The sequence below is a fragment of the Natrix helvetica genome (assembly GCF_964273705.1).
Source record: "Natrix helvetica genome assembly, chromosome: 13".
In the NCBI taxonomy this organism is placed as follows: domain Eukaryota; kingdom Metazoa; phylum Chordata; class Lepidosauria; order Squamata; family Natricidae; genus Natrix; species Natrix helvetica.
In genome coordinates, this window is record NC_138557.1 from 17,061,544 (window position 1) to 17,087,790 (window position 26,247).

At 53.1% G+C, this 26,247-nt stretch overlaps 1 protein-coding gene across 2 annotated transcripts; it reads left to right on the plus strand.

Moving 5' to 3' along the window:
• Positions 1-972: 972 nt before the first annotated feature.
• On the plus strand, positions 973-24,377 carry COG7 (component of oligomeric golgi complex 7). Of its 2 annotated transcripts, none has more exons than XM_081965388.1 (18): positions 973-1,103; positions 3,166-3,383; positions 4,423-4,571; positions 5,602-5,718; positions 8,168-8,336; positions 10,366-10,448; positions 11,516-11,638; positions 16,791-16,989; positions 17,968-18,095; positions 19,016-19,170; positions 19,524-19,640; positions 20,775-20,840; positions 20,992-21,175; positions 22,355-22,492; positions 22,618-22,701; positions 23,215-23,329; positions 23,470-23,613; positions 24,036-24,377. In XM_081965388.1, exons 2-18 carry the CDS (start codon positions 3,218-3,220, stop codon positions 24,200-24,202), a joined length of 2,304 nt encoding a protein of 767 aa, XP_081821514.1. In that variant the 5' UTR covers positions 973-1,103; positions 3,166-3,217; the 3' UTR covers positions 24,203-24,377. The 2 variants fall into 2 exon arrangements, with proteins under 2 accessions (XP_081821514.1, XP_081821515.1); XM_081965389.1 differs by having other exon boundaries at positions 1,025-1,103; positions 3,099-3,383.
• The last annotated feature ends 1,870 nt before the right edge of the window (positions 24,378-26,247 follow it).

Sequence of the window (26,247 nt, forward strand, 5' to 3'; positions counted from 1 at the left end):
AGTTGTGATGCTGCAAACAGCTGCAAATATGAGCCATTGATTATATAGGGATTGTAGCCATTGGAACTTAGAAATGGGTTGTAAGTGTCTCTGGGGAGTTCTGTCATAGGTTTGATCACTAAACAAGGACTATGTCTTCTAAAAAAAAGCTTGCTGGAATACTCAGGCTAAAGTCTCTCCCTTAAAGCAATTTGGAAGCTTTTTGGGGGCAGACAGGGCCATTTAAAGATCCAGCAAGTTCCAGACTGTCCTGGATCTGAAGGGACTGGCTCACACAATATTTGCAGACGGTTAACAAGTGAAAGGCGAGTGGTCCAAGCAAGGGGCCTATTTCTAGCAGGTGCCTAGGGTGCATTCAAACCTTGGGGCTGGCTGGAGGGGCAGCCGGTCTTTCTTCTGCCTGGATCTTTCCCTGGAATAGGTAAAAAGCGATTCAGAGGCAGAAGTGGTCTCCCCAACCCTGGGCAGCATGTCGTCCCTTCGTGGCAACTTGGGCTGGGTGCTGCTGGAGCCTCTGACCCAAAAGGACTCCAGTCACCTCCTCTGCTGGGACCGGCCCTTCGTCCTGGGACTGAAGCAGCACTCCGGAATTCCGGGAAGTCCCAGCCGGGCTACTCTGGGTTGTGCATCCTCCTCTGTGGCCTGGCAGCTCTTGCACAAGCCCCTTCTCCCCCTCGCCTCCCTGCGCTTGGAGACCAGGGAATGCGGGATTCCCAGCGCAAAGGCGGAGGCGCCTTTCTCATTCGAAAGTGCCCGGACAGGACGAGGCGCTGCGGTGGCCCAGGAGCAAGTGGGCGTTGAGCGGCGGAGGGAAAACGGGCAGCTGCCTGGAGGGATTCGCCTGGGGCTTCAGAGCGGGAAGCGGCTGCCACGGCTGCATTTGCGCCTGCTGCGCCTTCGCCAAGGCAAGCGGGGCAGGGAAGAGAGTGCCCGCCTCCTCGCCTGCCCAATCCTGGGGCGCGAATGTCATCCGCCAGCCAATCAACGAAGGGAGTGGAGTTCCCGGAAATCCTGGAGGCGTGAAGCCGCAGGCCCGTCACTAAGATGGTGGCCAAACGCCTTGGACCCGTGGGGGCGCGGAGGTCCAGTGCGCAGGCGCGCAGGTGAGTTGGGGCGTCCCGCCGAGGGGGCCAGCAGGTGAGGGGCGCGCCCCCCCCGCCCGACTGCTCCTGAATTCCCCGCCCCGCGATGGGGCCGAGCCCAAGCCTCGTTCCCGGGCTTGGCTGGTTTCCTTGCCTAAATCTCCTCAGGGCGGCGGGCGCCCCTCTTGCTTCGGGGGCCTCGCTTGTCTCCCCCGCAGTCAGTTCTGCAGGGACGCCCGCATGCGGCTCCTCGTAAGGCCCGGACGCAGGCAGCGGCCCGGCGGGCTGAGTTTTCTCGCTCCTTCTCTGAGCGGGGCAGGTGGGGGGGGGGCTTTCAGCCGCTGGGGCTTTCAGCCGCTGGGGAATTCTGGGAATTGAAGTCCGCCCATCTTCCCCTCGCCCCGTGGAGACCCCTTGCTCTTCTCTGCGCTCCCTAAACTCGGCCACTTTAAGACTTGTGGACTTCAACTCCCAGAATTCCGTGGTATCAGCGCTGCAAAAAACCAGTTGTCTAAATGGGTGCCTTCAAGTCAGTTTTGGCTCGGATCAGTCCCTGCAGGTCACTTGGGCAAGGTTTTGGGGGGAGTGATTTGGTGGCTGTCTGGACTGGTCCCTACGGTTTTCTTTGTGATGCTTTTTTGGAAGTGCTTTGTCTTTGCTTCCTTGTGAGTCACTGGTCCAGGACCACCCAGCTGGCTTCATCTCTAGGATGGGACTAGAACTCAGGGTCTCCTGATTTCTAGCCTGGTTGGCGCTTTTAACCATTACTCCAAAGTGGCTTTCTCTCTTAAGAGAGATTTAGATTTCTTCATTAAAATAAAATAAAAATATTTCATTGCCTCATTTGTACACATTCCAGAATGTTGTATCTAGTTTCACTTTAGTGAATTCTCCCAGTTTCAAATCCTGTAAGTAATCCTTTGAGGCATAACATCTAGAGCAGTGTTTCTCAACCTTGGCCACTTGAAGATGTCCGGACTTCAACTCCCAGAATTCCCCAGCTGGCTGGGGAATTCTGGGAGTTGAAGTCCGGACATCTTCAAATGGCCAAGGTTGAGAAACACTGCTCTAGAAAAACACAGCAGTTTGCTAGGCTTAACAGCGCTCCATTAAAGTCACGACATTCAAACGTAAATATCCTTGGGCAGGGGATTGGACTAGAAAACTTCCAAGATCTCTTCCAGCCCTATGATTCCATATTTCTTTTAATTACAGATTTCAAATAATAAAGATGCAGCGTTTTTTCTAAAATTATCTTTGGGAGGACATTTCCCCCCCCCCCATAAACTCAGACACCGAGTGGGTAATCTTGATCTTTCCAGCTCTTTCTGATGACAACCCTCCTGGCAGGACTAGAGCAGAGTTTCAAACTTTTTCAGGCACTGGAACTGGTTAATTTAAAAATAAAAACCCCAGAACCCTAATCAAGAAGCTAAGCTCTAAAAAATTGATAGTGCCTGAGTGAACTTTTTTTTTTTTTGCTCTTTTTTGTGTGTTTCGTAACCCCATTCAGTTTTCATAAAAGTCCATGGAATATAGTTTGAAATAACCAGCATCTGGGGACAATAAGCTGCCTGCCTTTTATCATGGGGCGGGGGGGGGGGGCTTGGTTCTAGTCCAGCCGTATGGCATGAAAGTGGCTGAGTGATTTGGGACCATTCACTCTGTCTCAGCTCACCCCATTATGGAAAATAGGAGGAAACTGTGTTGGATAATAGTTTGCCACTCTGAGTTACTTATAAAAGTAATAAAGGGATAAATACATAAACAGGAAGCAAACTTCAGTACTGATAATGTTGCCTAGTTGGGTAATGAGACTGCCGCAAGAGAACATCCAAGCTCAGAGAATACCAAGGACTTCACAGATGACCGTTGTTTGCCAAATTCATAGAATCCTAGGATTCTGGTTTTTGAATGTGTCTCCTAATTCAATCCTCTAGCCAGGGCAGAGGTCCTCAGACAAATGGCATGCACAGTAACGCTAACCCCCTATATTCCTTTTTTTTTTAATTCAAGATGTTCCGCAGACAGCATTTGCTGACCTATGACTTCTGCCTCCTGTCTGTTTCCTGTGCATCATCAGATACCACAGTTGCTGACCAGCTCCAGGCGAGGGTGAAGGTGTAGCAGCCACCATGGATTTCTCCAAGTTTCTGGCCGATGACTTTGAGGTCAAGGCCTGGGTGAACGGGGCCTTCCGGGCTGTGCAGCAGGAGGCCCCTGGCAAAGTAGATGCCCACGCAGCTACCCTGGTGATGAAGTTGCAGCTTTTTATCCAGGAGGTCAACAATGCGGTGGAAGGTGATGCTGCTGTCGTTGAGGGGAATTCGTTTTGGAAGTTTCAAGGACCACCCCTGGTCTGTGCGGTAGAAGCAGCTGCTTTGGGCAGCTGTGTACAGCTCAGATTATTTTTGCCCTGCAGATGTTTCTATCTGCAATGATATGAAGCTGTTTGCTAATGTTGCCTTACCAACATTACACAGTTTAATCAAGGCGTATTATGTCGTACATCAGTTAATATAGATATTATAAATTATAGATAGCATGCATTTAAAATTTTATATTAAAATATAAATATTTGTGAGGCTGCCTTTTAAAAAAGACAGCCTAAGCTTGTTTTTCCTCTTTTGGCAATGGTTTTCCCACTTCTAAATTTTGAAGATGGTTTTCTCCGCTCTTTTACAAGAAATGTTGAGATATCTGAAATGAGGAACACAAATTTGAAATGTAAAGCAATATTTATATTGTCATTTTTGACACATAGTGAAAGTGAGAAGAGAGTAATAACTGTGGCCAGAATTGTATTGGCACCAAATTAGAAAGCTGAAGAAATCCCTACAGATGAAACTGTGATTAAGAAAATATTAGAATGTGCAGAAATGCGTAGTTTAACACTAGCAATTAAAGGAAAGGAAGAATCGTATAATACATGGGGGTTATTTTATATTAGTTAGAAAATGAATATGAACAAAAAGTATAAAATTAAATAATTTAGGAAGAGAAATGTTATAACAGGAGATACTGCATGCTGAGCTTGTAATGTTAAAATAAGAAGATATATATATATATATATATACTGTATAGAAATAATTTGGTGGTAAGCTATAACTATTATGACAAAAAATTGTACTCAGATGACACACTGATTAATGAATGATGAAACGTTTGCATTAAAGGAAAAAACATTTACAAAAAAAGTGAGAAGAGAGTGAAATCTTAATAATGATGAATATTTTTATAGTCTGTAATAATGGATTTTATTGCTAGGTTGAATGCAGAGATGCAGCCTCTGTCTCTTGTCTTATGGGAAGTTGACCTCCTGCTTGTCATTTTCCTGCAGAGACGAGCCACCAAGCTCTCCAGAGCATGCCCAGAGTTCTACGGGAAGTGGAAGCCTTGAAGCAAGAGGCAGCATTCCTGAAGGAGCAGATGGTCCTAGTGAAGGAAGATATTAAGAAGCTGGAGGAAGACACTGCACAGTCCATGCAGGTACTTCTCCAGGCTGCTGGGTTGTCTTCCTGGACACCTGTGGAGGAATGGATAAGAATGAGCATCCCTGAAAATGATACAACCTTAAAAATTGGTCTTTTATTCAAGCAGCAGTTTGAATGTTTTACGATTATACTGAAATAGCTATTGAAATGAATTTAACTCTTACATTGGTATCCTGCAAGCTACCTAGCAGTTAACTGTTACGCCTAGTTATTTATTTCTGTTTTTCATTTGAAGGAAATAGCTTGGTTTAGACGACATAAAATCCTGCACCAGGAAGGGGCCTCGGAAATCTTCTAGTATTGGGCTCAGTGTAGGACTTGCTAAAGCATTTCTGACAAATGACTTTTCTGGCTTGCCCAAAGCCTCCAGTGAGGCAGAACACAGCACTTCTGAAGCATCTCATTTCATCTCTAAGCTGAATCTGCTTCCCTTGATTTTGGTCCTGTCTCTGGAGAAGACTCCATTACCCTTTAACTGTCTGAAGACCGTTATTCTCTCCTGCAGGCTAAATATTCTCACTTCCTCTTGACCCCACTCGGAGGATTTTGTTTTTAGTCCCTCTACCAATGTTTCTCAACCTTGGCAGCATGAAGATGGGTGGACTTTAACTCCCAGAATTCTCCAGACAGCTATGGGGATTCTAGAAGTTGAGGTCCATGTAGCTTAAAGTTGCCAAGATTGAGAATCACTGTTTTACACCATCCAGGTAGCCGGTCTCGTGAGTTTCAGTTTGTTGATGTCATTTTAGGCTGTGATGACCAGAAATTTGTGCAGTCTTTCAAGTAGGCTTTTCTACCCTGTCCAAAGCAGAGGAGCCTGGGAAATCAGTCCCTGTAATATGGACGCTATGTTTTCAGATCTTAGAAACAGGGAGCAAAACCCACACTCCTGGCACCTGTGATGTTAGGTAACTGGCAACTAATCAGGTAATGAAACATCTGCCAGTGAACAACTCAGCTCAGAGAGCAACAAGGATTCCTCAGGTCAACCCTGAACTACAGAGATTCTCTTCTCCTGGTTTCAGGTCTTAGTCAAACTCGATCATGTGAAATCCCGAATGCAGCTGGCTGTTGATTCACTCCAGGAAGCAGACAAGTGGAGCACTCTCAGTGCAGACATTGAAGAGACGTTTAAAACACAGGTATTTCAATGTTCACAGCTATAAAGCAATATCCTGTAAACAGATTAGAATGGCTGAGGACTGCTGAGAGATCAGGCAAACCAGCTAATTTGTGATCATTTGATAGAAACCTAGTATTGTAAGGGATCTTAGAGGTTATCTAATTCAACCATTTGTTTAGTCTGGCATCCACCAGCGTATCTCTGACAGCTGATCATCTCTTTTCTGTTTCAAAACCTCCAACAAAAGAGAATGCACTAGGTCTTGTTCCACTGACTGGCAGGTCAGAAACTCAGAAAGTTCCTCCTGTGGTCTAGCCTGAATCTTCTTCCCTGTTGTTTTTATTGCTGCCTTGGGAAATAACGGCATTTATTCCATCATATGAAGCTGGAACTATTATTAACTGTGATGGGTTTCAGAAATCAGAAAGGCCAGGACCTCTGACCATCGGGAGGGGGGGGGGAGTGACTCCTTTCATTTTCTTCCTTTTTGTTATTGTCATCCGCCAAGAGTAGCCCCACAGGGAGAATTCAGGAATTCAGAGGGTGGGAGGAAGCTCATCAGAGGGGGGTGGGGGAGAGATCTACCCCATCCACCTGCAACCTTCCTTGCCAGCTTCCCCATTGACTTTCTGGGGAAGTTGGCAGGGAGGTTGCAAATGGCAATCGTGCGACTGTGGATGCGGCAACTGGTTGACAAGCACACAACTTGTGACCAGGTGACTACAGAGGTGCTAGGATGGCTGGAACTCCAAGGACCATTCATTCAGCCCTGTCATAACTTCAAATGGCTGCAAAAGAACGGTCATTAGTCAAAGAGTGCCTTATATTGCATGGGACCCCAGCTCCCAGGCTGCAGCCCACTCCCAGGCCATGGTCTGTTGGGAACCTGGCCGTGCACAGGCCCACTCTCTCCCCCAGCCAGGCCATCAAGCCTCAAAGGCTGGGGACCACTGTTATATTGTATTTCTCCGGCTTCCCCAGGGGCAGCAGAGGCCAGTCCAGCTCCTGCCCATCCTGTCCTGCTGCAGGACCCTGGGGCTGTTGCCAGCAGGGCCATTTGGCCTCTTTGGGGACTTGTTTCTCGGATGAGCAGGTGGCCTCTGCCTGGCCAGATGGGCTGACTAAGGGTTAGGGGAGTTCCTACAGTACTGTCCAAAATGCAGCCGGGAAGGCAGTTCCCCAAAAGTAGCTGGGGAAATGCTGCTTCTGCCTTTTGGAAAGTGTCCCCAAATGAACACGAAGCTGGACGGATGGACACACACACACACACACACACACACACACACACACACACAGACACACACGGCCTGCTCTGAGCCCCGTCTTGGTTTCCTCCGCAATCTGTGGCCTTTTGGAATTCTTCACTGGTGGTGCTTATGAAGGAGCTCGCTTGCTTGAATTGAAGCCCATCTCCTACATTGTATGTGACTCTGGGAGGTGCAAACAGTTAAAAGAACAACAACAACAAATGAATCAATCAAAACAGCCAAAAAACAAGACCCCTAAAGAGAATAAAGGTAACCAAAAGCAGGGAGGGGTTTAGCACCTGCATTGATTTCTCTTATGTTTTGGCCTTTTTCTTAACATGAAAATATATTGATTTCTTTTTTTTCCCTTTGGTTTCTAAATTAAAGTCTTCCTCTCACCACGGAGTTTTCTGCTTTACTTTTTAAAATTGTTTTTATTGAACATTGTAAGAAAACATGAAGCAGAAATAGGAAAGTTGTTTTTCCTCCTCTGTCAAAGGTTCCATGTCACCGTTAGAGTTTTATTTTGATTGATTCAAAACAAACTTCAAATAAAACTGATTCTGTATATATTCCATAAAAATACAGGTAGTCCTTGACTTTCAAGAGTTCATTTAGTGACCGTTCAAAGTTACAATGACCTTGAAAAAAGTGACCTGTGAGTGTTTTCTTACAACTGTTGCAGCACCCCCATGGTCACATGATCAAGTTCAGACCCTTGGTAACTGACTCATAGTTATGACGATTGCCGTGTCTCGGGGTCAAACCTTCTAAAAAGCAAAGTCAATGGGGAAGACAGGTTCACTTAACAACTGCAGAGATTCTCTTAACTATAGCAAGAAAGGTCATAGTATGGAGCAAAATTCACAACAAACGTCTCACTTAGCAATAGAAATTTTGGCTCATAAGTCAATTGTGGTCATAAGTTGAGGACTACCTGTACTAAAGGATCATCTTATTTGGCTGGGAATTGTGACTGCAAGATGGTTGGCACATTATTTCAATTTATGTCCTCAGATGTTACTTTTAAATGATTGTATTTTCATGTATTTATTCTTTGGCTGTCCCTAATTCTGAGGCCCATAAAAAATAGAGAAGGGGAAAGAGGAGGCCACTTTTCTGCTCTTCTGGAGGAAAGATATCCGGGAATGGTTGGGGAAGGGAGTAGGAAGGCTCTCGCTCCAAGTCTAACCAGCCGGCCTTCCACCCTGTCTGCACCAGGACGTGTCTCTCATCTCTAGCAAGCTGACCGGCATGCAGAACAGCCTGGCTGTGTTGGTGGACACGCCGGATTACTCAGAGAAGTGCGTGCACCTGGAGGCGCTCAAGAACCGCCTGGAAGCCTTGGCTAGCCCCCAGATCGTCTCTGCCTTCAGCACCCAGTCCGTTGGTAAGAGGGCCGGGTGGGATGTCGTACGAGGGTCAGGGGATGGAGGGGGCCAGAAAGCAGAGAAGGGTTGTGGCCTTTCCCTGCAGATCCAGCCCAGAACTGCACAGGAGGTGCTTGCTGGGCCACAGGATTGTTGCTCAGGTGTAGAGGAGAGTTCAGACTAGGTTCGAATGTGTCATCACAAAATAATACGGACTCTGGCCTGAATCACTGGGACTCCAAGGCTTAAGCCAGCCCAGCTGAAAGGGCCCGTAGCAAGTCTTTGCCCAAAGGAAGGGGGCTCTCCTGTGTGCCTGGAGAAAGCTGCACCTGAGCCAGGCCTCGAGAGGGACATCTGAACGTGGGCAGTCAAGGGTGTGGCCGACAGAACAGCTCAACCTCTAACCCCTCTAATAACATGGTGAGGAGTTTGGTCTCATGATGCAGACGGTTGACTCAAGGCAACACCCCTCACCAGACCAAGGAAATAAGAGGGGAGATTTTGCTCTCTTTCCTGGAGCTTGTTGTGCTTGGAGAATTGGGCAGAACAGGTGGGCCTTGACCTTTGGCCAGTTGCTTAGCAGCCATTTGAAGTTACAAGGGACCCCACCCCCACCCCACCCACCCCGAGAAAAAATGATCAGGTTTTGAAGTTCCAGTGGCCCCTCCCCTTTGATCACGTGACTGCTTTTGGGATGCTCAGTAACAGACTCACATTTATGACCGTTTGCAGCATCCTGCGGTCATGTAGCCACGATTTACAACTTCTCTGCCAAAACCTGGCATTCATTCATTATTTATTATTTTTATTTATCAAATTTATTTGCCACCCGTCTCCTGTTTCAAGATGCCCGAGTGGCCTACAGCAAGCAACTTTACTTTGGGTTTTCAGCAAAATGTCCCATAGTGGTCAATGGGTTCTCTTAATGACGGTGGTCTTCACTTCACTTCACTTGGCCCCGGTGCCTTCCTGCAGTCCTTTGGGCAAAGCAGCTCAGGTGCCTCCATCCAACTTCAGGAATGTCCCCTCCTTTGGCCCTCTCGGGGGTAGCTGGAAACTCTCTATAGCAGCCTGTTCTCTAGCATCCCCTCAGTACCTTCTCAAAACTCCAGAGGCCCCCCAGGCTTCAACCCCCAAATCTGGGCTCTGTTTTTCTCCTATCACCCGAGGGGATTCGGGCAAAGCTCTCAGGCGCTGAAGAGGACAGTGAAGCTCCCCCACGGGCACTGGCTGCGGTGGAGGGCGGCCCTTTTGGGGCACGGGATGCTGGCCTGGTCTTTAGAGCCTCTGAAGGAGAAACGGACCGAGAACAGCAGCAGAGTTGGAGAGTTGGAGGCTGGAGAGAGGCCTTTTGGGGGATGGGCAGTCCCATACTTACACATCTTCAAGGGCTCCGTTTCTTGTGATGAGTATTTCCGGGCCTGCTGGGGGGTATGGATTTGTCCCTTCTTGTGTTTCTTGTGGGGCAAGGGCTCTGTGATTACCAAGGGGTCTCTTGGAGTTGTGCCACTGAGTTACCAGGAGGGGGCAGCCTTGGGCCAAGCACTGGTTGTGGCTGGTCCTGCATGGCGCCTGGCGCTCTCTCCCCGCCCTCCATTGGGGGGTTGCCAGGATTGCAAGTGGCAGGCTGCACAGCGTCTCTCACGTGCTTGGACCACGTCCCAACGTGGAGCCCTGTTTCTGGGACCCATTTATTCATTTAGTTGCACTTTATTATTATTCTCCCCGCCAAACAGAAGAGCATATCCTGGCGGACCTCTGGCTCCCGGGGGCTTTGGGCAGAAGAGATGAGGTTGGAGGGGCAGGTAGAGCAGAGCTTGCTTTCCCCTCTCCCTCAGCAGGCTCTCCTTGCTCAGATGCTCCCCACAAAATGCCCCCCCCCCTGTGAACCTCCAGGGCTAAATCCCCGTCCTGGGGGAGGGGTGCTACAAGGGACAGGGAAGTGGGTAGAACGGGGTCTGGGCCTCCGCGCTTGGGTGGGTGGAGGCGAACAGAGGCTAAGCCTCCTTTGGCCCCAGCCAGACTGATGGAGGACTTCTATCCTTTTAGATCAGGCCCAGCTCTTTGTGAAAGTTTTCACGGAAATTGACCGGATGCCCCAGCTGCTGGCTTACTACTACAAGTGCCACAAGGTATTGGGGTCCTCGCGGCTGCTGAAGCAGGTTGCCCGTTTTTATTCAGCCCCACCCCACCCCCATGGGAGAGAAACTGGTGGCTGGTGACGATCGTGATGCCTTCAAGGGGCAAACGTTGGCCTCGTCTGCCACTTCCCACCACACAGGAGAACGGGGTGCTGGGGTCCTTCGTGCCAGCGAATGTGGGTGCAGGTGGGTGTCTTTTTCCGTGTCCCCCCCCACCCCCACCCTAAAGGTGAGCAGCATTCAGTGGGGTTTGAAAGTCCTGCTCAGGGACTCTGCCCTTGAGACGGAGCCCCAAGCCCAGCTCCCTGGCTCTCCCGCTCAGTTCCGCCAAGAGCCACCAGGGGTCCTCCCAGGCCTGTGTGGGAGTTGAGCACCTCTTCCTTGTAAGCCCTAACACTGTGCAAGTTTGGAAAGAAGCCGATTGAGAAACCGCCCTTCTTCCTCCTCCTCCTCCTCCTCCTCTCCCCCTCCTTCCTTTTCAGGCCTTGAGTCTTGCCACGCACGTTGGGCCTTTGCCCGTTTTATAACGTAAGCAAGACTCCTGGCCAGGTGAGAGGCGTGTTCCGGGCAGAACGCTGGTCCCCTGCGGCCCAACCCAGCCTGGCCCTCTTCACTCTTCCTCATTGGCCGGGAGTGGAGGGGGGGCTGCAGGAGAAGTCCCAGGAGCTGCTCCATGCAGCTGTTGGCTTCAGGAATCCATGGGTGCCCAAGAGCTGTTGTGATGTCTTCACCGATGGCTCTGAGGATGCTCCTTAATCCCCTGGGGTTTGTGTCTCAGTCACGAGGTTGGCAGAGGTTGTCATGTAGATGTTGTTGCTGGACGTGGTTGATCGACCCCTCCTCTCTTCCAGCCCTTAGGGCAGCCCTGTGACTTGCCCCCCCCCCGGGGAGTTAAATGAGGACAGGTCTGGAGCCCATCGGACAGTGGGGTCAGTTTCCTCCAGTCCCGTCCCCCTCCCCTCGTTTTCTATTCTTCTTGGCAAGAACCAACATCCTCTCGCTGCCGCCCTCAATGGCTTTACCCTGGCCATGCTCCTGACCCTCTTCCTTGCTCCCAGGTGCAGCTAATGGCAGCGTGGCAGGATCTGTGCCAGTCTGACCTCCTCCTGGATCGGCAGTTGGCAGAGCTCTACGAAGTGCTGCTGGGGACGTGGCACTCGCAGCTGCAGTGGGCCACGCAGGTACGGCTGTGCTGGGGAGGGGAGGGGTCCGGGGTGTCTGGAGCCTCCTACGCGGGTGCTCAGGAGGAGTCCAGCCTCTTCCCCGCTCAGGCAGAGGAGGCCAGTGGGTGCTGCTTCCCTCCTCCGGCATCCCTGCAGCTCTATCTCTTCCTCCATCTCCTTGAAATGTGGCCAGATTGCTCAGTCAACCTGACCAGGACCTGCAAAGCTCCAGATTCTGGCCTCTTTGCCTGATGTTGTGCCCCCGTCAGCCCGAGGGTTTCCTTAACAACCATTGTAGCTCAACTGGATTTAGTGCCTCAGGAGCTTTCCTTGCAAGATTAAACCATTTACGTCTCTTTACATAAAAAGGGCTAATTATTGGCAAACCGCTTGCCTTATGCTCCCCGTTCCCCAAACAGATGCCACCGATGATCTGTGGTTGCATGAACTTGTAGTGCGATACAGAATTAGATCTCCACCTAAACATCACCTGGCATGTAGTTGTAGGCAGGTTTCTACCCAGAGCTGAAGTCTCATTAAATTAATAGATTGTTATTGGCGGTGTTTGATCTGTAAAAGCTCATGCTGTAAGAACTCCAAAGATTCTGCCTCATCAGAGCCTTCAACTAGGACAGTTGGGAGGCCCCGTCATGATTTCTTGTCCAAGGTCGCAGGTGGGAATCCCTCTGGATCCCTGAATGACTGGGAAATGCTCAGTTGAACCTTTGGCAACTCACTGCCAGTGGCCCGATGTCTTGCTTTAACCTTGTTTGATTTTTGTGTTGGAGTGGAGCATTCCTATTGTCTCTGCCCTTAACTCTGGCGCCTTTTCTGCGGTGTCTGGGTTTGTGTGTGCGTATGAGTGACCAGAACTGGTGGGCAGAGACCCTCTCTAACCCTGGTGGCAGAGGAGCTGTGTGTCCCTGGCCCGCCCCAGACAGGGGATCCGTTGCCTCCCCCACCCCCAGCAGCAGAAAGGAACTGGGTTCCCTGCTAGCAAACTGGTTTGCTGGAGTTTGGGGAAGCAGCAGGCAGTTTGGTTGATTAGGTCCTGAGGCTTTCACCCGTGAAGGGGAGAACTGATGCTTATCTCTGGGGAGGCCTGGAAGGAGCTTGCTTGCCATCTTGGGCTGATCTTGCTCCCTTGACAGACTGAGCTGCCCCTGGGCTCTTTCCCAAGAACCCTTCTCGTCCTCCTTGGGGCCAACAAGGCAGCTCAATTGTGAATAAAGCCACGTATGGGCAGCTCCTCCTGACAAGGAAAGAGAAATTCTTTAGTGCAGGATTCAAATGAAGCTCACCCCTCATTAAGAGGCCTGGGATCCCTTGAACAGAGCTTCCCTGCTGGTTTGGGAACTGGCCTTCCTTGTTTCTCCAGCTCTTTCTTTCTGCCAGAGCTCCTCTCCCTCCCCATCCACCCCATCTCAAAAGGATCTCCTAAAGGAGGATTGTTTTCTGAGAGACAGACTGCTCATCTGGATCTTTTGCAGGAAGTGTTTGTGTGTGGGGGAAACTCATCGGTGATCACCCACTTCTCTCTCTCTTACTACCTCTGCTTCTCTAACACTGACAGCTCATCCTGTCTGTGGAGATTCTCAGTCAACCAGGTCATGGAGGTAACTGGACTTCCTTCTTATTCTTTGAGGACATTTTGCTTCTCATTCAAGAAATTTCTTCAGCTCTGATTGGATGGTGAGGAAGGGAAGGATTTATATTCCTTGTAGACAGCTGGTCATTTGCATCCTTTTAGAGGGTCGTTAAGGCCACTTGGAGGTTTATGCGTCCTCATGGTCACCTGAGTAGAGTAAATGGGTGTGGAGCCTGCTTGGAACTGCTGCAAGGACTGTGTTGTAGACTGGAGGTAGAAAGAGGGGTCAAAGAGGTCATCTCTGTCCAAATTTAACAGCTCGCTCTCAACAGAGAGGGCGGGATATGACATCATCTATTTCCAGTCTACACCACAGTCATTTAGCGGTTCCAAGAAGGCCCCACCCCCATTTGCTCCACTCAGGTGACCCTGAGGACACAGATAAAACCTCCAAGTGGCCTCAACGACTCTCTAAAAAGAATGCAAACGCCAGACTGTCTACAAGGAATATAAATCCTTCCATTCCCTGCCATCCAGTCAGAACTGAAGAAGCTTCTTGGGTGAGAAGTGAAACGCCTTCAAAGAAAAGCAAGGAAGTCCAATTGCCTCCTGAAAAAGCACCTTTGAGACAACTCATTCTGGTTTTTTCCTAATATAATCTAAACCCGTATTGAGAGACCATTAACCAAGTCCAGCCCTACGGGGTGAAATCGGCTGCAACTGCTCTGCATCTAGTAGCATTCTTCATTAATCATGGGAAAGACGGAAGCACTGTAAAAATGCTAGATGGGACAGAATGATTGTTCAGATTTCTTATCGGGGATTTGCACAGGAATATGGCTAGATATAAATGCCAGGGGAGTTTGATTCGGTGCTGAAGGGAGCCTTGCAGAAGGCACCAAGAAACCATTAGGGCATTAAAGATAAAGGTTCCCCTTGTACATATGTGCTAGTCGTTCCTGACTCTAGGGGGCGGTGCTCATCTCTGTTTCAAAGCCAAAGCCAGCGCTGTCCGAAGACGTCTCCGTGGTCATGTGGCCAGTATGACTCAATGCCGAAGGCGCACGGAACGCTGTTGCCTTCCCACCAAAGGTGGTCCCTATTTTTCTATTTGCATTTTTACGTGCTTTCGAAATGCTAGGTTGGCAGAAGGTTCCTCTTAACCTCAGCAACTTGGAGATATGTGGATTTCCATTCCCAGAATCCCCAGCCGTGGAAGTCCACGCATCTTAAAGGTTGCAGGTGCAGAAGAAGCTGCATTGAGCTCAGGAGGGCAGGAGGGTCTGAGGAAGAGGCTCAGGCTGGCTCCCTCCACCACCACCCCCGGCTCTATGGGAGCATAAGGCAGAGGGGAGGGAAAGGATGGGAGATTGCAAGATTCTGTTACCCCAAAAAGGGTGGCTCTAGTTGTTCTGTAGAGTCAGTTTCCTGTCCATCTATTCTGTAGGGCTGACAAGTTCATTACGTACTTTAAAGATTAATGATGAAAGAAACATTGACATTAAAAATGGAATTTTTGAAATTGGGTAAGGCTCTGAGTAGTCGCTTGGTTTCTTGACACACCTACCGCATTTTCTCCTTTTGCCGCCTCCTCCTCCTCTTCTTTTCTGCCCTGAAGCTCTGCATGGAAAAGGGAGCTTCATTTCAAAATTGGCTAATTTCAAAAAAGGAATTAGTAGCTTCAGAATGAGGATATTCTGGGATCAGTGTGGAAACATACGGAGGGCTTATCAATTTTTATCATCTTTCTTGCTGGCAAGTCAGCCTGAAGCAGGGGCTTAATGAGCTTTTTACAGCAAAATCAGCTTGCCTACTTCATGGAATTTTACAAGGTCCAAAGTCTGCAATAAACACCTTAAATTTCTGTGATTCAGATGCACCTTTGCAGTCAATCAGGAAAAAGTCCCAGAATTGCAAAAGCGTTTTTCATGACTGTTTTTAGTGCTGCACAGGTAGGATCAAGAGGCAATTGCTTTTAAGCCTCCCTCACTAGATCCCTCCGTGAAATGATCTGATGTAAAATCTTCCCTAAAATGTGCCGTCCTCTTTCTCTTCCTGCAACCAAAACAGCTGGGACACCAGCAGCCCCGTGCATGGCTTTCTCCCCGCACAGAGCCCAAATGCCCATGTGCCTGTTCTGTTCTGTTTTGTTTTCACCTTCATTAGAGCAATGTTAGAATCAGAAACAAAATGCAACAAATAATCCAAGCTCTATTAAAGCAGTGCCTGTTATCTCAGTTAATGGGGTGTCCATCTCTATAGTTTTGAAGATTACCGTCTGAAATACACGTCAACAAACAGAGAGGATTCCGTGATAAGGATGACCCCCGTTGCTTCCCTCTCTTGTGGAATTTGGTTTGCTGCCTGCAAGCCCCATCTATTACCCCTATCTTCGTGAACTAGGGCAGGGGTCTCCAACCTTGGAAACTTTAAGGCTTGTGGGCTTCAACAAAGCTGGCTGAGGAATTCTGGGAGTTGAAGTCCGCAAGTCTTAAAGTTGCCAAGGTTGGAGACCCCTGAACTGGAGACTTGGGCCCTGGCCTGTTAGCTGCAGCGGAGCCACCGTTCGGAGAAGGAGTAGAAGAGACTTGGGCCAGGGTTCTTTAAGGGGATCCGCTTTTGGCAGGAAGTGAGTTGCGAGAAGGGAGGCAGGAGCCTTCCCGTAGTTCCAAGAGGGGTTTCAGGATTTGATTTCGTTTTCCAACAGCGCAATTAAGGAATGAGTTGTGTCTGAAAATGCACAAGAGGAAAAGAGGGGTGCAGCCCCAATGGCCCCTCCTCCTCCTCTACTTGGCGGGTCCTCTGAGTAGATTTTAATTGAAGGCTGCTTTAGGAGCCAATCTTCATTGACCAGGAGAATATATGAGGGATGCTAGAGGCTCTTTTGGGTATAATTGGGTGTTGCTGACTAATCCATTTAGTTTCCTTTGAGAGAAGCTCCTTCCCCCTTGCCTTGCAAGGCTTCATGAGCCATCCCTCTGCCCTGCATGGACCCTCCTTGCTGACTCCTCAGGTGGAGGAGAGGGGCGGTGGGCTTAATGGCTGGGCCTGGGCTTTGCTGGCTCTCTAAGGGCCGGAGGACAAGCCCCTCCAGCAGTGCTGTCGTCCCCTTCCACCCTCTTCCTCTCAGCGTCTGGGGCAGAGCGATGGGCCCTCCGGGGAGTCCTGGGCCTCTTCCTCTGCCAGGCCTGAGGTGGGATTCATCTTGGCTTGTGGCAGCTCAGAGAGCCAACGTCGCTCCTGGTGTAGCTGGGATGCTGCAGACAAAGGAGCCGGCCTGCAGGAGGAGATGCTGGCAGAGTTTTTCCAGCCAAGGGTCAGCTGAATAAATAGGCAGACTGGGAGCGATGTGAACTTATATGAAGCTATTCAAGTTATTTTCTATATTCAGAACATACCCCAAAGCCCCATAAAAGTAAAAAAAGAGACTGGCGCCCAGTTCTAGGAGCCCCTCGCGGGTTTGCTGGCCGCAGTCGGTGGCTCGGACGGTGCCCACGTTTTCCCAGCCTTTCACTCTCGCCGTGGCCTGAGTTCTGGGCCAAGCCTCCTGCCTGGTCCTCCCTCCCTCCCTTCCTCCCGCAGGTTTTCCAGAACCCCCACCAGGTGGTGACCGTCCTGCTGCTCCAGGTGCTGGGTGCCCTGACGCCCTCCCTGCCCGCCTGCCTCACGGCTGCCATGGACCGCTGCAGTCCCGAGAGCAGGCTGAGCCAACTCCTGGGGCTCTATGGCACCACCGTCTACTTCGCGCACGGGCTGGAGGCCGCGATGCTGCCCAGCCTGGGTAAGTCCTTGGCGCTCAGATACCCTGCCCCAACGGTTGCGTGGTTTTGGTTTTGTCCTTTTTCCAGGACAGGGGAGTTTTATAGGAACACAATTTGTTAGGATTGCGTTAACGGCCTTTATTGCAGTTGTTACATAATACTTGTTCCAAACTTTGTTTGAGTTGAGTGAGCAATATTGACACAGTGTTTAAAGTGTTTGCCAAAGCAGAACAATTTGCATTCTATTGTGAGTAAATACTCCCTAGCACTTTTGATTTCTGTAAAGGTGCCGAGGCTTTCCTCCCCACCCAGCTGCCCAGGAGACCTCGGGCGATTCCCCCGCGTTGCCCCTCTTCTCACGGCCACAGAGGGCAGGTGGGAAATGCCCCACTTGGCTACGAGATGGAATGAAGCTCCCTCCCACCCACATCAGATATGTGAGCTGCCTGCAGGCCTTTCCTGGAGGAGGCCGAGTCGCTGCATAGGGAGGGGGGGTGATGTCTCAAGTTCTCCCCATCCCTGCTAATTAAATAAAAAGCAACACAGCAGTAAATGTACAGATGGGTGGAAGGATTTAACTCTAAAATACACTTTTTCCAGAGTAAACACTTAAAGCACTTTGTCCTTTAGTAAGTGCCCTTTATTTTAAAAAAGGAGACGCTTAGCAGCCCCTACCCTGCTTTGCCCTTCCTTCCTTCCTTCCTTCCTTCCTTCCTTCCTTCCTTCCTTCCTTCCTTCCTTCCTTCCTTCCTTCCTTCCTTCCTTCCTTCCCAGTCTGGGGAAGGATCCTGGGAGAGTTTGCGGAGCAGAGAGGCACCAGGAGAGTTTGCCTGCACCGTTGTCAGTGTGGGGAATTTTATGGATCTTTTAACTTCTTGCCTCTTGCCCCTGATTCAATTTCAGTATAAAAATAACTGGGGGAGATGGGGGCCATGTGGGGAACCCCCCCCCCCATCCCCTGTGGCCCTCCTGCTGTGAGGCCGCTCTTGTGCTTCCAGGGGCGTGCAACCTGGTGAAGGTGGCGGAACTGGTGGAGGCCTCCTTCAGCCCTTACAAGCCCTTCCAGCTGCAGTACCGGGCCCTGGAGGAAGAGAACCTCCTCATCCAGATGAGCAGTGTCCCTCTGGTGAGACCCTTTCTCTGCTGCCCCAAGGAATCCTGCAGTCGTCACGCACAGTTGTTGATCGACAATCCGGTTTTGTGACACCCGACGTGATGGCCAGAAGTCAGAATCCCTCTGAGAGGGCAGACTCTGCAGCAGGGTGGCCTCTCCCTCAGCCTTGCTGGATGGGGGAGCCTCTTCCCAGGGGGCTGCTGCGCTCGGTTCCCCTTTTGCTTTTTTCCCAGGCTTGTGAAAACCCTCCTTCATTGGCTTAATTGGAACCGGCTCAGAAACTTGGGGGCATGGAGAGGGAAGCTTTTCTTCTCTTTCTAAAGAAAATTTAAATTTAGGGAGTCCAAAGAAAGTCTGCCTCCCCCCCTCCCCCCCCCCTGGCTCCAGACAGCTGGCTGGGTGCTTCCCTTGTTCTGAGAGGACAGCGATTGACAAGCTGGATGGAGTTCCCCATGTGGGGAGCATCAGGATTTCTTATTTTGTCCTCTCGAGTTGGGGGCGTCTCTTTTTAACCCTATGAAAGGCATTTGCTTTAGGAAGGGTTTTCCATCTCAAAAACTCACTTCCAGCATTGGCATCTGGTGCTCTCAGGCGACAGGAGCTGCAAAAGAGTCTCGGGGGTCTTGGAACCCCGGATCTCCCCATAGAAATTGGGCCTGTTTAGCAGAATGCCCCCCACCCTCCTCCTGTGAAGCCTCGGAGCAGCTCCGGGCTTTGAAAGCCTCCTCAGTGCTCCAGCCGGGAGAGAGATTCTCTGGCCACTGGCGGGCAATTAGAGGGGGCCTTTCAGAGGCCTTTGCTGGTGGCCACAGGCTCCTGAAGGGCCGCTCCAAGTGGAAATGACCACCTTGTTCCCAATCCTGCCCCATTCGGACCGGCTGCCCTGCCACTCCAGAGTGGAGACCGTGAGCTGTGATCTTGTGTCCCGGCAGGAACATGGGGAAGTGATGGACTGTGTCCAGGAGCTGAGCCATTCGGTGAACAAGCTCTTTGGCTTGGCCTTGGCGGCAGTGGACAACTGCCTCGCGCTGACCGACGGGCTGGGCGTGAGTGGACTCCTTGGGGCCCTGCAAGCCCTTTTCAGCAAGTAAGTCCTGGGCCATGAAGAAGACTCTCAGCGCCCCCACCCGTGAGGATTGCAAGCGGAGAATTTTGCTCCAGAAAGAAGAGGTTGGGAGAGGGGTGGGAGTCTGGTGCCCCATGGAGCTCCTTCTGCTCCCCGTGGCCACAGGAGGAAATGACCAGCATTGTCCGCTGCCCCTTTCCCACCCTCCCAAGTCCTCAGGGGTCTTCTAATGCAGAAGGGAGGTGGGCCGGCCTTAGGGGGAGAAATGGCTTTGTCCCCTTGGGTCTTCCCTTCCCACCTGGACAGCCCAGGGCTGGCACGGCAGCATTCGGTCGCAGGGGCCCAGCCGGCTCTGATCTCTGACCCCTCCCTAGGTACGTCTCAGACTTCAGTCATGCCCTGCAGTCAATCAGGAAGAAATGCCGGCTGGATGACCTCCCTTTGGATTCCGCCTTCCAGGAAGACTGGACTGCTTTCCAGAACGCAGTTCGGTGAGAAAAAGACCTCCTGCAAAGGGCAAAGGGGGGGGGGAAGGGGGGGCTCAGCCTTGTGCACAAACAGAAATGGATTCCTCCAGAAAGGGAGCCACGTTGGGTGCTGTGAAAGCAGACAAAGGCCCAGGCTTTCCTTCATGTACAGGGAGTCCTTGAATTATAACTACAATTAGGATTTGAATTTCAGTCGTTGAGCAAAGTGGTCGTTAAGTGAGATACCCAAATGGCTGCTTGTCCACTCCCAGGTGAGGTCATTTAGGGACCTCGTGGGTCATGAAAGCGATGGAGACCCAGGCAAGGAGTGTGGAGGGTCTCAGGGCCCCAGGGACTCCTTAGGTGTCTTCCCTGTGCCAGACCTCTCAGCCCCCGCCCCCCTTCGCCCTTCCCCTGAGACACCCATGCACCTCCTGCTCAGGGGTGGGTTCCAGATCCCCTTGCAACTGGTAGGGTTGCAATGGGGCCCGGTGTCCACCACTTGAAAACGTGCAGTGCATGCGCATGCATCTATACCTCTTCCGACGATTCCGCGAGCCTCCGCGATGCTCCAGCTGCTCGGGGGAGCATCACGCAGGCGCTGTGTGCTCCAGGCACATGCACGGAAGCGCCAAAGAGCTCAACTACCCTCCAGAGCACCAGACCGGAACGGTACCACCTGCACCCCACCACCGGTCCTGCTGCTTGGAGTTTGGCTTCCTCTCAACTCCTGGCTGGCCGGAAGTGCTGCTTGCAGGAGGCGATGGGCTCTGCTCCTCCGGGCAGGGAAGGGAGCTCCTCTGGTGGGGGCAGCCACAGAGCTGCATTCCTCACCTCTGATTCCCACCATGTGCTGGAGTGGGGGGGGGGGGAGGGAAGCAGCGCAGAGTTTTGCAACGGCCTGAAGTGTTTGAAGGTTGTAGAGCAGACTTTCATAATTCTGGCCTGTCATTAAATGAACAGCTGTATGTTGAGGACTGCCTGAATTGGAGGAATCCTGAGAGTCTCCCTAGAGGGAAGTCCCTCCTGGGCCCTTCCATCCCAGCCTGTGGCTTCTCGCTGCAGGAGAGCCTCCCCCCTGCCTACGCTCCCCCAGTGCTGTCGCGCAGGAGGGGGCCTTTGGGGGCAGCGGTTCCACCAGCGTCTCTTTCCCTGCAGGATAATCGCCACCTGTGGGGAGCTCCTGCGACGGTGTGGAGACCTGGAGCAGCAACTGGCCAACAGGTGGGCTCGCTGGGCTGCTCTTCGGGGTGGGGGTGGGGGGAAGGCCCGGCCCTCCTTCCCAGTTCCTCCCCCCCCGGAAGCCTTGAGGGTGGGGGCTCCGGGGCGCCCTGGGTGCTGAGGGCATTTTGTCTGCCGCCGGTGCCGGTTGCAGGATCCTCTCCACGGCAGGGAAGTTCCTCTCGGAGTCCTACCGTCCGTGCAGCCTGAGCGGCTTCCAGGAACGCAGCCCGGAGAAGCAGAGCCACCTCAAGAACCCCTGGCAGGAGTACTGCTACCTGCAGCAGGAGAGCCCGGCAGAGTACGCCGCCCTGCTGGAGACCCTCTACACGCTCAAGGTGGGCGCGGAGGAGTCGGCAGAGGAGCAACCTCGGGCTGAGCCCTTTGCTTACCCCAAAACCAGCTTTTGGAGTGTCCCTCCGGCCGGGGCCTGAGCTGACGGTCCCTCCCTGCGAGTGTTTGCTTTTCCTGGGCCCTTCAGTGTTCCTGTCGCTTTGCTCGCTTTTCCCAGCATAGGGGGCGGGGAGGGGGCGCTTCTCTTCCCAGACAGACTCCTCAGCCTCTGCCAGGTTGGCCTGTTAGGCAGCCTTGGAGGAGAGGGGTGGGGTGGGGGTAGAGAATTGCATCAGGGCATGGTGAGTTGGAAGTAATTGCACCCTGGCCACAGGGACACCCTCCTCCTCCTCCTCCTCCTCCTCCTCCTCTTCCTCTGGCTACTGCCGGCAAGAGGCTCTCAACCCTCCGAGCATTTGCCAGGGAGACAGATCCACGCCACCCTTGCTCAGCTGGCAGGTGGGTGAGAAGACAGTGCCTCAGATGGGCGTGGAGATGGAAGTGGCCGGATGGAAGCTTCCCTCTTTTCCACCGTGGGCGCACAGTCCCTTTCGCAGGGACACTGGCAGACCCTCCCTGCCTCTTTTTCTAAGCACAGGTTGGGCACCATAAGGGTGGTAGAGGTAGAGGGCAGGGCTTGCAAAGGGGAGGGCTCGGGAATTCCAAATGCAGGCATCAGGCTTCGGGGGAGCGGTGGCAAAGCCAAATTCTGGGTGCTCCTGCTGAGCCCCACCACACGGCTGAAGCCTCAGGAGATCCATGTGCCTGGCCCACTTCTCCGACGTGTGGCATCCCAAGGCAGCTTGGAGGCAGCACCTCAGGCAAAGGCTCCTGCCCAGAGACCCAGCTGAGCCCCTGATGAGACGGCCTGATCCTGCGGGAGAATGGTGGCTTCCCCCAGAAGAGGCCTTTATTCCCCTCCTTGGTGGCCTCAGGCTGGCTCTCCAGTTGGCTCCTCCTGGGGTCCCTTCAGGGGAGACCATGGGCAGTGAGAGCCATTCTCTCAGGACACACTCTCATTCTCAGGGCGGCTGGGGATGTTTCAAGCCCCCCCCCCCGTCCATTAAGAGGGAAGGCCCCTGGCTGATGCTGGGGGGGGGGTTGCAGCTGTTGTGGAGGGGGGAGGACTGGTGGGAGTGTTGCAGGGGAGCCCAGCCTGACTGCCCCCTCCTTCCCCACTGCAGGAGAAGGGGACAAGCCACAATCTGCTCTCAGCCTCGCGTTCTGCCTTCACCCGTCTTAACCAGCTTGCCCACCAGCTGGCCTTCGACTCGGTTTTCCTTCGCATCAAGCAGCAGCTTCTCTTGGTGGCCAAGATGGAGGTGAGCAGCCAGGGGGGCCTGGGGGGGTCACCATAGAGTCCTTGAGCGAGGACTGGGGGGAAGAAAGAGGGAAGGTCGCTCTGCGTGACAAGCTGGGCTCTCCTTTCTGCTCCTCCTTGACCCAGAGCTGGAGCGCAAGCAGTGCGGGCGAGATCCTGGCCGATGACCTGCCCAACTTCAGCTTGACCCCTCTGGAGTACATCAGCAACGTAGGTGGAGGGCTCCCCCAGGGAAGGCAGGGGCTGCTGGGGCTCCTGCTTCTGCCTCTGGGTCTCCAGCCATCCTCCAGCAGCTCTTCCTCAGCGCTGAGAAAAGGGCAATTTGCAGAACTGGGCAGCCTGGAAGGGGTGGGGACTTCCTTGGTCCCTGAGACGTGGCCCCTCGGGGGTTCGCTCTGAGTCCCTTGTGAGTACAGATGGATTCCTTTGGGGAAGCAGAGCAGAGAAGCCTCGGAGGGCTGCCCTCCATGGACGGAGGCTCCGGAGGGCCATTCTGGGACCGAAAGAGTCCCCCAAGGCCGAGGGGAGAGGGGAAATCTCGGGGACCTGGGGTGACCAAGAGGGCTCGGCTCAACCCCCCTCTTGGGCTTCAGGACCTGCCCTGAGAGGAATGCGCTGGCCCCACCTGGAGAAATGGGATCAGCAGGGCTTCAGAGCCCCGTTTTCTGCAGGGAAAGGCTGGGGCTGCCTGACCCATTGCTCTCCTCCCTCCCTTCCTCTTAGATCGGCCAATACATCATGTCCCTCCCTCTTCACCTGGAGCCCTTCGTGACCCAGGAAGACGCAGCGCTGGAACTCGCCCTGCATGCTGGGAAGCTGCCCTTCCCTCCAGAGCCAGGTGGGGAAGGGCCCCGGGGCCAGGAAGAGGCCTTGGCCCAGAGAGGCAGCCACAGGAGGGCCCATGTGGGCAGCGCCCTAATTCCTCTCTCTGAAGAAGGAAGCCCACCCCAGCTTCATCTGTGCTCCTCTTTCTCCCAGGCGATGAGGTCCCCGAGCTGGACAACATGGCGGACTATTGGCTGGGCTCTCTTGCCAGGGCCACCATGCAGACGTACTGCGAGGTCCTCCTGCAGATCCCTGAGCTCACCCCGCACTCCGCCAAGCAGCTGGCCACGGATATTGGTGAGGAAGGAGGATGTTTGGGGGGAGATACCCAGGTAGGGCCCTGCATGTGGGCAGGGCCCTGAGGGCCACCTTGCTCAAAATCCAGATCCCAGCATCCTTGCCGTTAGGCCAAGAATCTCCGTTGGAGAGGCAGCTGATGGGCTCATGGACCCCAGGGTCAGGGGCCTCTTTCCATCCAACCTGACTCTCAGGATCTCAAATCCAAGAGGTGCATTTTAAAAAAGGGGGCGCAGGCTTCCCTTCGAGTGCTTAAGAGCCTTATTGTAAGCCCCCCCCCCCTGCCCTTTCCAGCACCTTCAGCCTCTTCTCCTGGGGCTTCCCATCCAGTCCCTCGGTCAGGTGGGGCTCTGGCCGTTGTCCTGGGAACGCCCCCTCTCTTGGCCATTTGGGAGCCGAGATGCTGCTTGTGTCTCTTGCAGATTACTTAACCAACGTGATGGACGCTTTGGGCCTCCAGCCTTCCAAGACCTTACAGAGTACAGGAACTCTCCTGAAGACCAAGCCTGAAGATTACAAGCAAGTGGCCAGAAATTTCCCCCGCCGCCTGGCTAGCAAAATTGCCGCCATGAGGGCCCTGGATTATTGAGCTGTTGATTTCTTGGCCCAAGAGGGGCCCCCGTTGCCACACCTGGCCAGGGACACACTCTAAGGGCCCCGGGGTGTGCCTGGCGCTCCTCCTGCCCCCCATGGTGGAGTTCTCCCTTCCTTGGGAGAGAGGAAGGAGACCAGAGAAAAGTCAATAAATCTCTTTTTAAAAGGTGTCTCTTCCTGATAGCTGGTCAACCAGGGCATTTGCAGCCAGCCTGGCTCTCCTTCTGCAACCAGCTCTGAGGGAGGGAGGGTTTGGAGTGGGGCAGCCTCAGAATTGGGCTTCAACCAGGGCCCCACAGGAGTTGACCGGGCTGCCTAAGAAGGGCCGGACTTAAGGATGATGGTGGGGAAGGGTGGACCGTTGCTCCTCTGCTGCTTGTTTCCTCCTGAGGGCTGGCTGGCCTCAGAGCACGGGGTCCCCAGGAGCCCAGAGAAGGGCCCCTCGCTCAAGGGCGGAGAGCCTGCGGGGCCTCCAGGTGATGCCAGGAACCGGTTGGGAGGCTGAGTGAACTCTGTACAGCCAAGCGGTTGGGCTCCTTCCTCCCTCCGGAGCAATCCAGCTTCGCCGGGTGTGCAGCTCTGGGTTCTCCAAAGCCCTAATTAACTCTTGCCGTGGCTGAATGCGGGACATGCCGGAAAGTCGGCCTCTGCCCTCCTGGCTGCTCAGCTGCAAGGTGGTGAAGGCAGCGGCCAGCCCAGGCCCAGGAACGCAGGGTCTCAAGCCGAGGAAAGGCCAGCCGGGAGTCCCCTGTGGCCAGAGGAGGCCATTTGGGGGAAAGGACTGAGCCTGACCTGGCCAGAGGCAGCTTTGGGCAGGGGGGGGGGCTTCTGGGCTCAGAGCCAAGAAAAGAACGGATGTTTCCTCCCCCCCCCCTTCCCAGGTCCCCCCGGGGCTCCTCTAGGGGCAGCTGGGGCCTTCACCCCTTCAAGGCTGAGCCTGGCCTTGTTCATGGGGTCCCCCAAGCAGGCATGGGAAGGGCTGCTGTTCTTCTCTCCTGGGGGAGGGGGCTGGCCCAGGCTGCATTGCTCCCCAAAGTGCCGCTTGTGGGCCAAAGCCTCTTGCCCCGGAGGGAGGGGCCCCAGCACTGCAGGAGGAGCTGCCTGAGCTGGATACGGCTGCCCAGAACAGCTTCGCTTGCCAGGCCCTTCTTCCCTTTGGCTCCCGGGTTTATGAGCTTCCTCACAGCTCAAGCGGGACAGTTTGCGGTTGTCCAAGACGCCCCCCCCCCCCCTTGAGAGCCTCTATCCCTGCAGCCCCACCTGGCTTCGCTATCCTTTCACCCAGGAACGGAGGCTCCAGGCCAGCCAGGCTTCCACAGGAGCTGCCAGTGGCCCTGGGGGTGGATGCTGGGGGTGGGGTGGAAACTGCTCGGCAGCTGATCATGCCTCCCCCCCCATGACCTCTGCATCAGCCAGTGCAAGACCCCCCCCCCCCAAAGCCATTTCTCTGCAATCCTCCCCTTCTGTAGACGATGCCCCTTAGTCTTCTATGCATGTTTTTCACTTCCAGTAAGCTTACTCCTTTACTACAGGTAACTTTACTTCTTTTACTTCCTTACCTTTCATCGGGAGCCCCCCTCCCCCCACCTTCTGTGACAGAGAGGAGGAGCTGGGCCAAAGGTGCCTGGGGTGATTCTTGTGACTCTTCGGTCATGTGTGTGTGTGTGTGTGTGTGTGTGTGTTTGACTGGGCCTTCCTGTTCCCACTTGTCCTATCCTCATCAGGTAGGACATCTGGCATCAGAAGGTGACAGCACACCTGCAAGCAAGATGGCTCTTTCAAAGCCCTGGCACTCGGGGCAGAGCAGCTGCCTAGCCTCTCCCTGGGCCATCCCTGGGACTGGAGGGCAAGGGCAAAGTTCTGTGCCAAAAATGCTTTTGGAAAGGTAAAAGCCAGGTGGTTTTGCCTTCCGTACAACAGAAGAGTCCTGCTTTCCACAAAACGTAAGAGCAACATGGCAGATTTCTGGCCCCACAGCACCACTTGGTCTCTAGGCCCTACCGATGGGGCAGCTGCCTGTGCAAGCCACCCGGTGCCCTT

What these genes read in the sequence shown, in the direction of transcription:
- COG7 (XM_081965388.1), top strand. Translation starts at nt 3,218, where the DNA reads ATGGATTTCTCCAAGTTTCTGGCCGATGACTTTGAGGTCAAGGCCTGG. An exon ending in AAGAGACGTTTAAAACACAG is followed by an intron (nt 5,719 to 8,167) that starts GTATTTCAATGT and finishes TGTCTGCACCAG; the next exon opens with GACGTGTCTCTCATCTCTAG. An exon ending in GCAGCTGGCCACGGATATTG is followed by an intron (nt 23,614 to 24,035) that starts GTGAGGAAGGAG and finishes TGTCTCTTGCAG; the next exon opens with ATTACTTAACCAACGTGATG.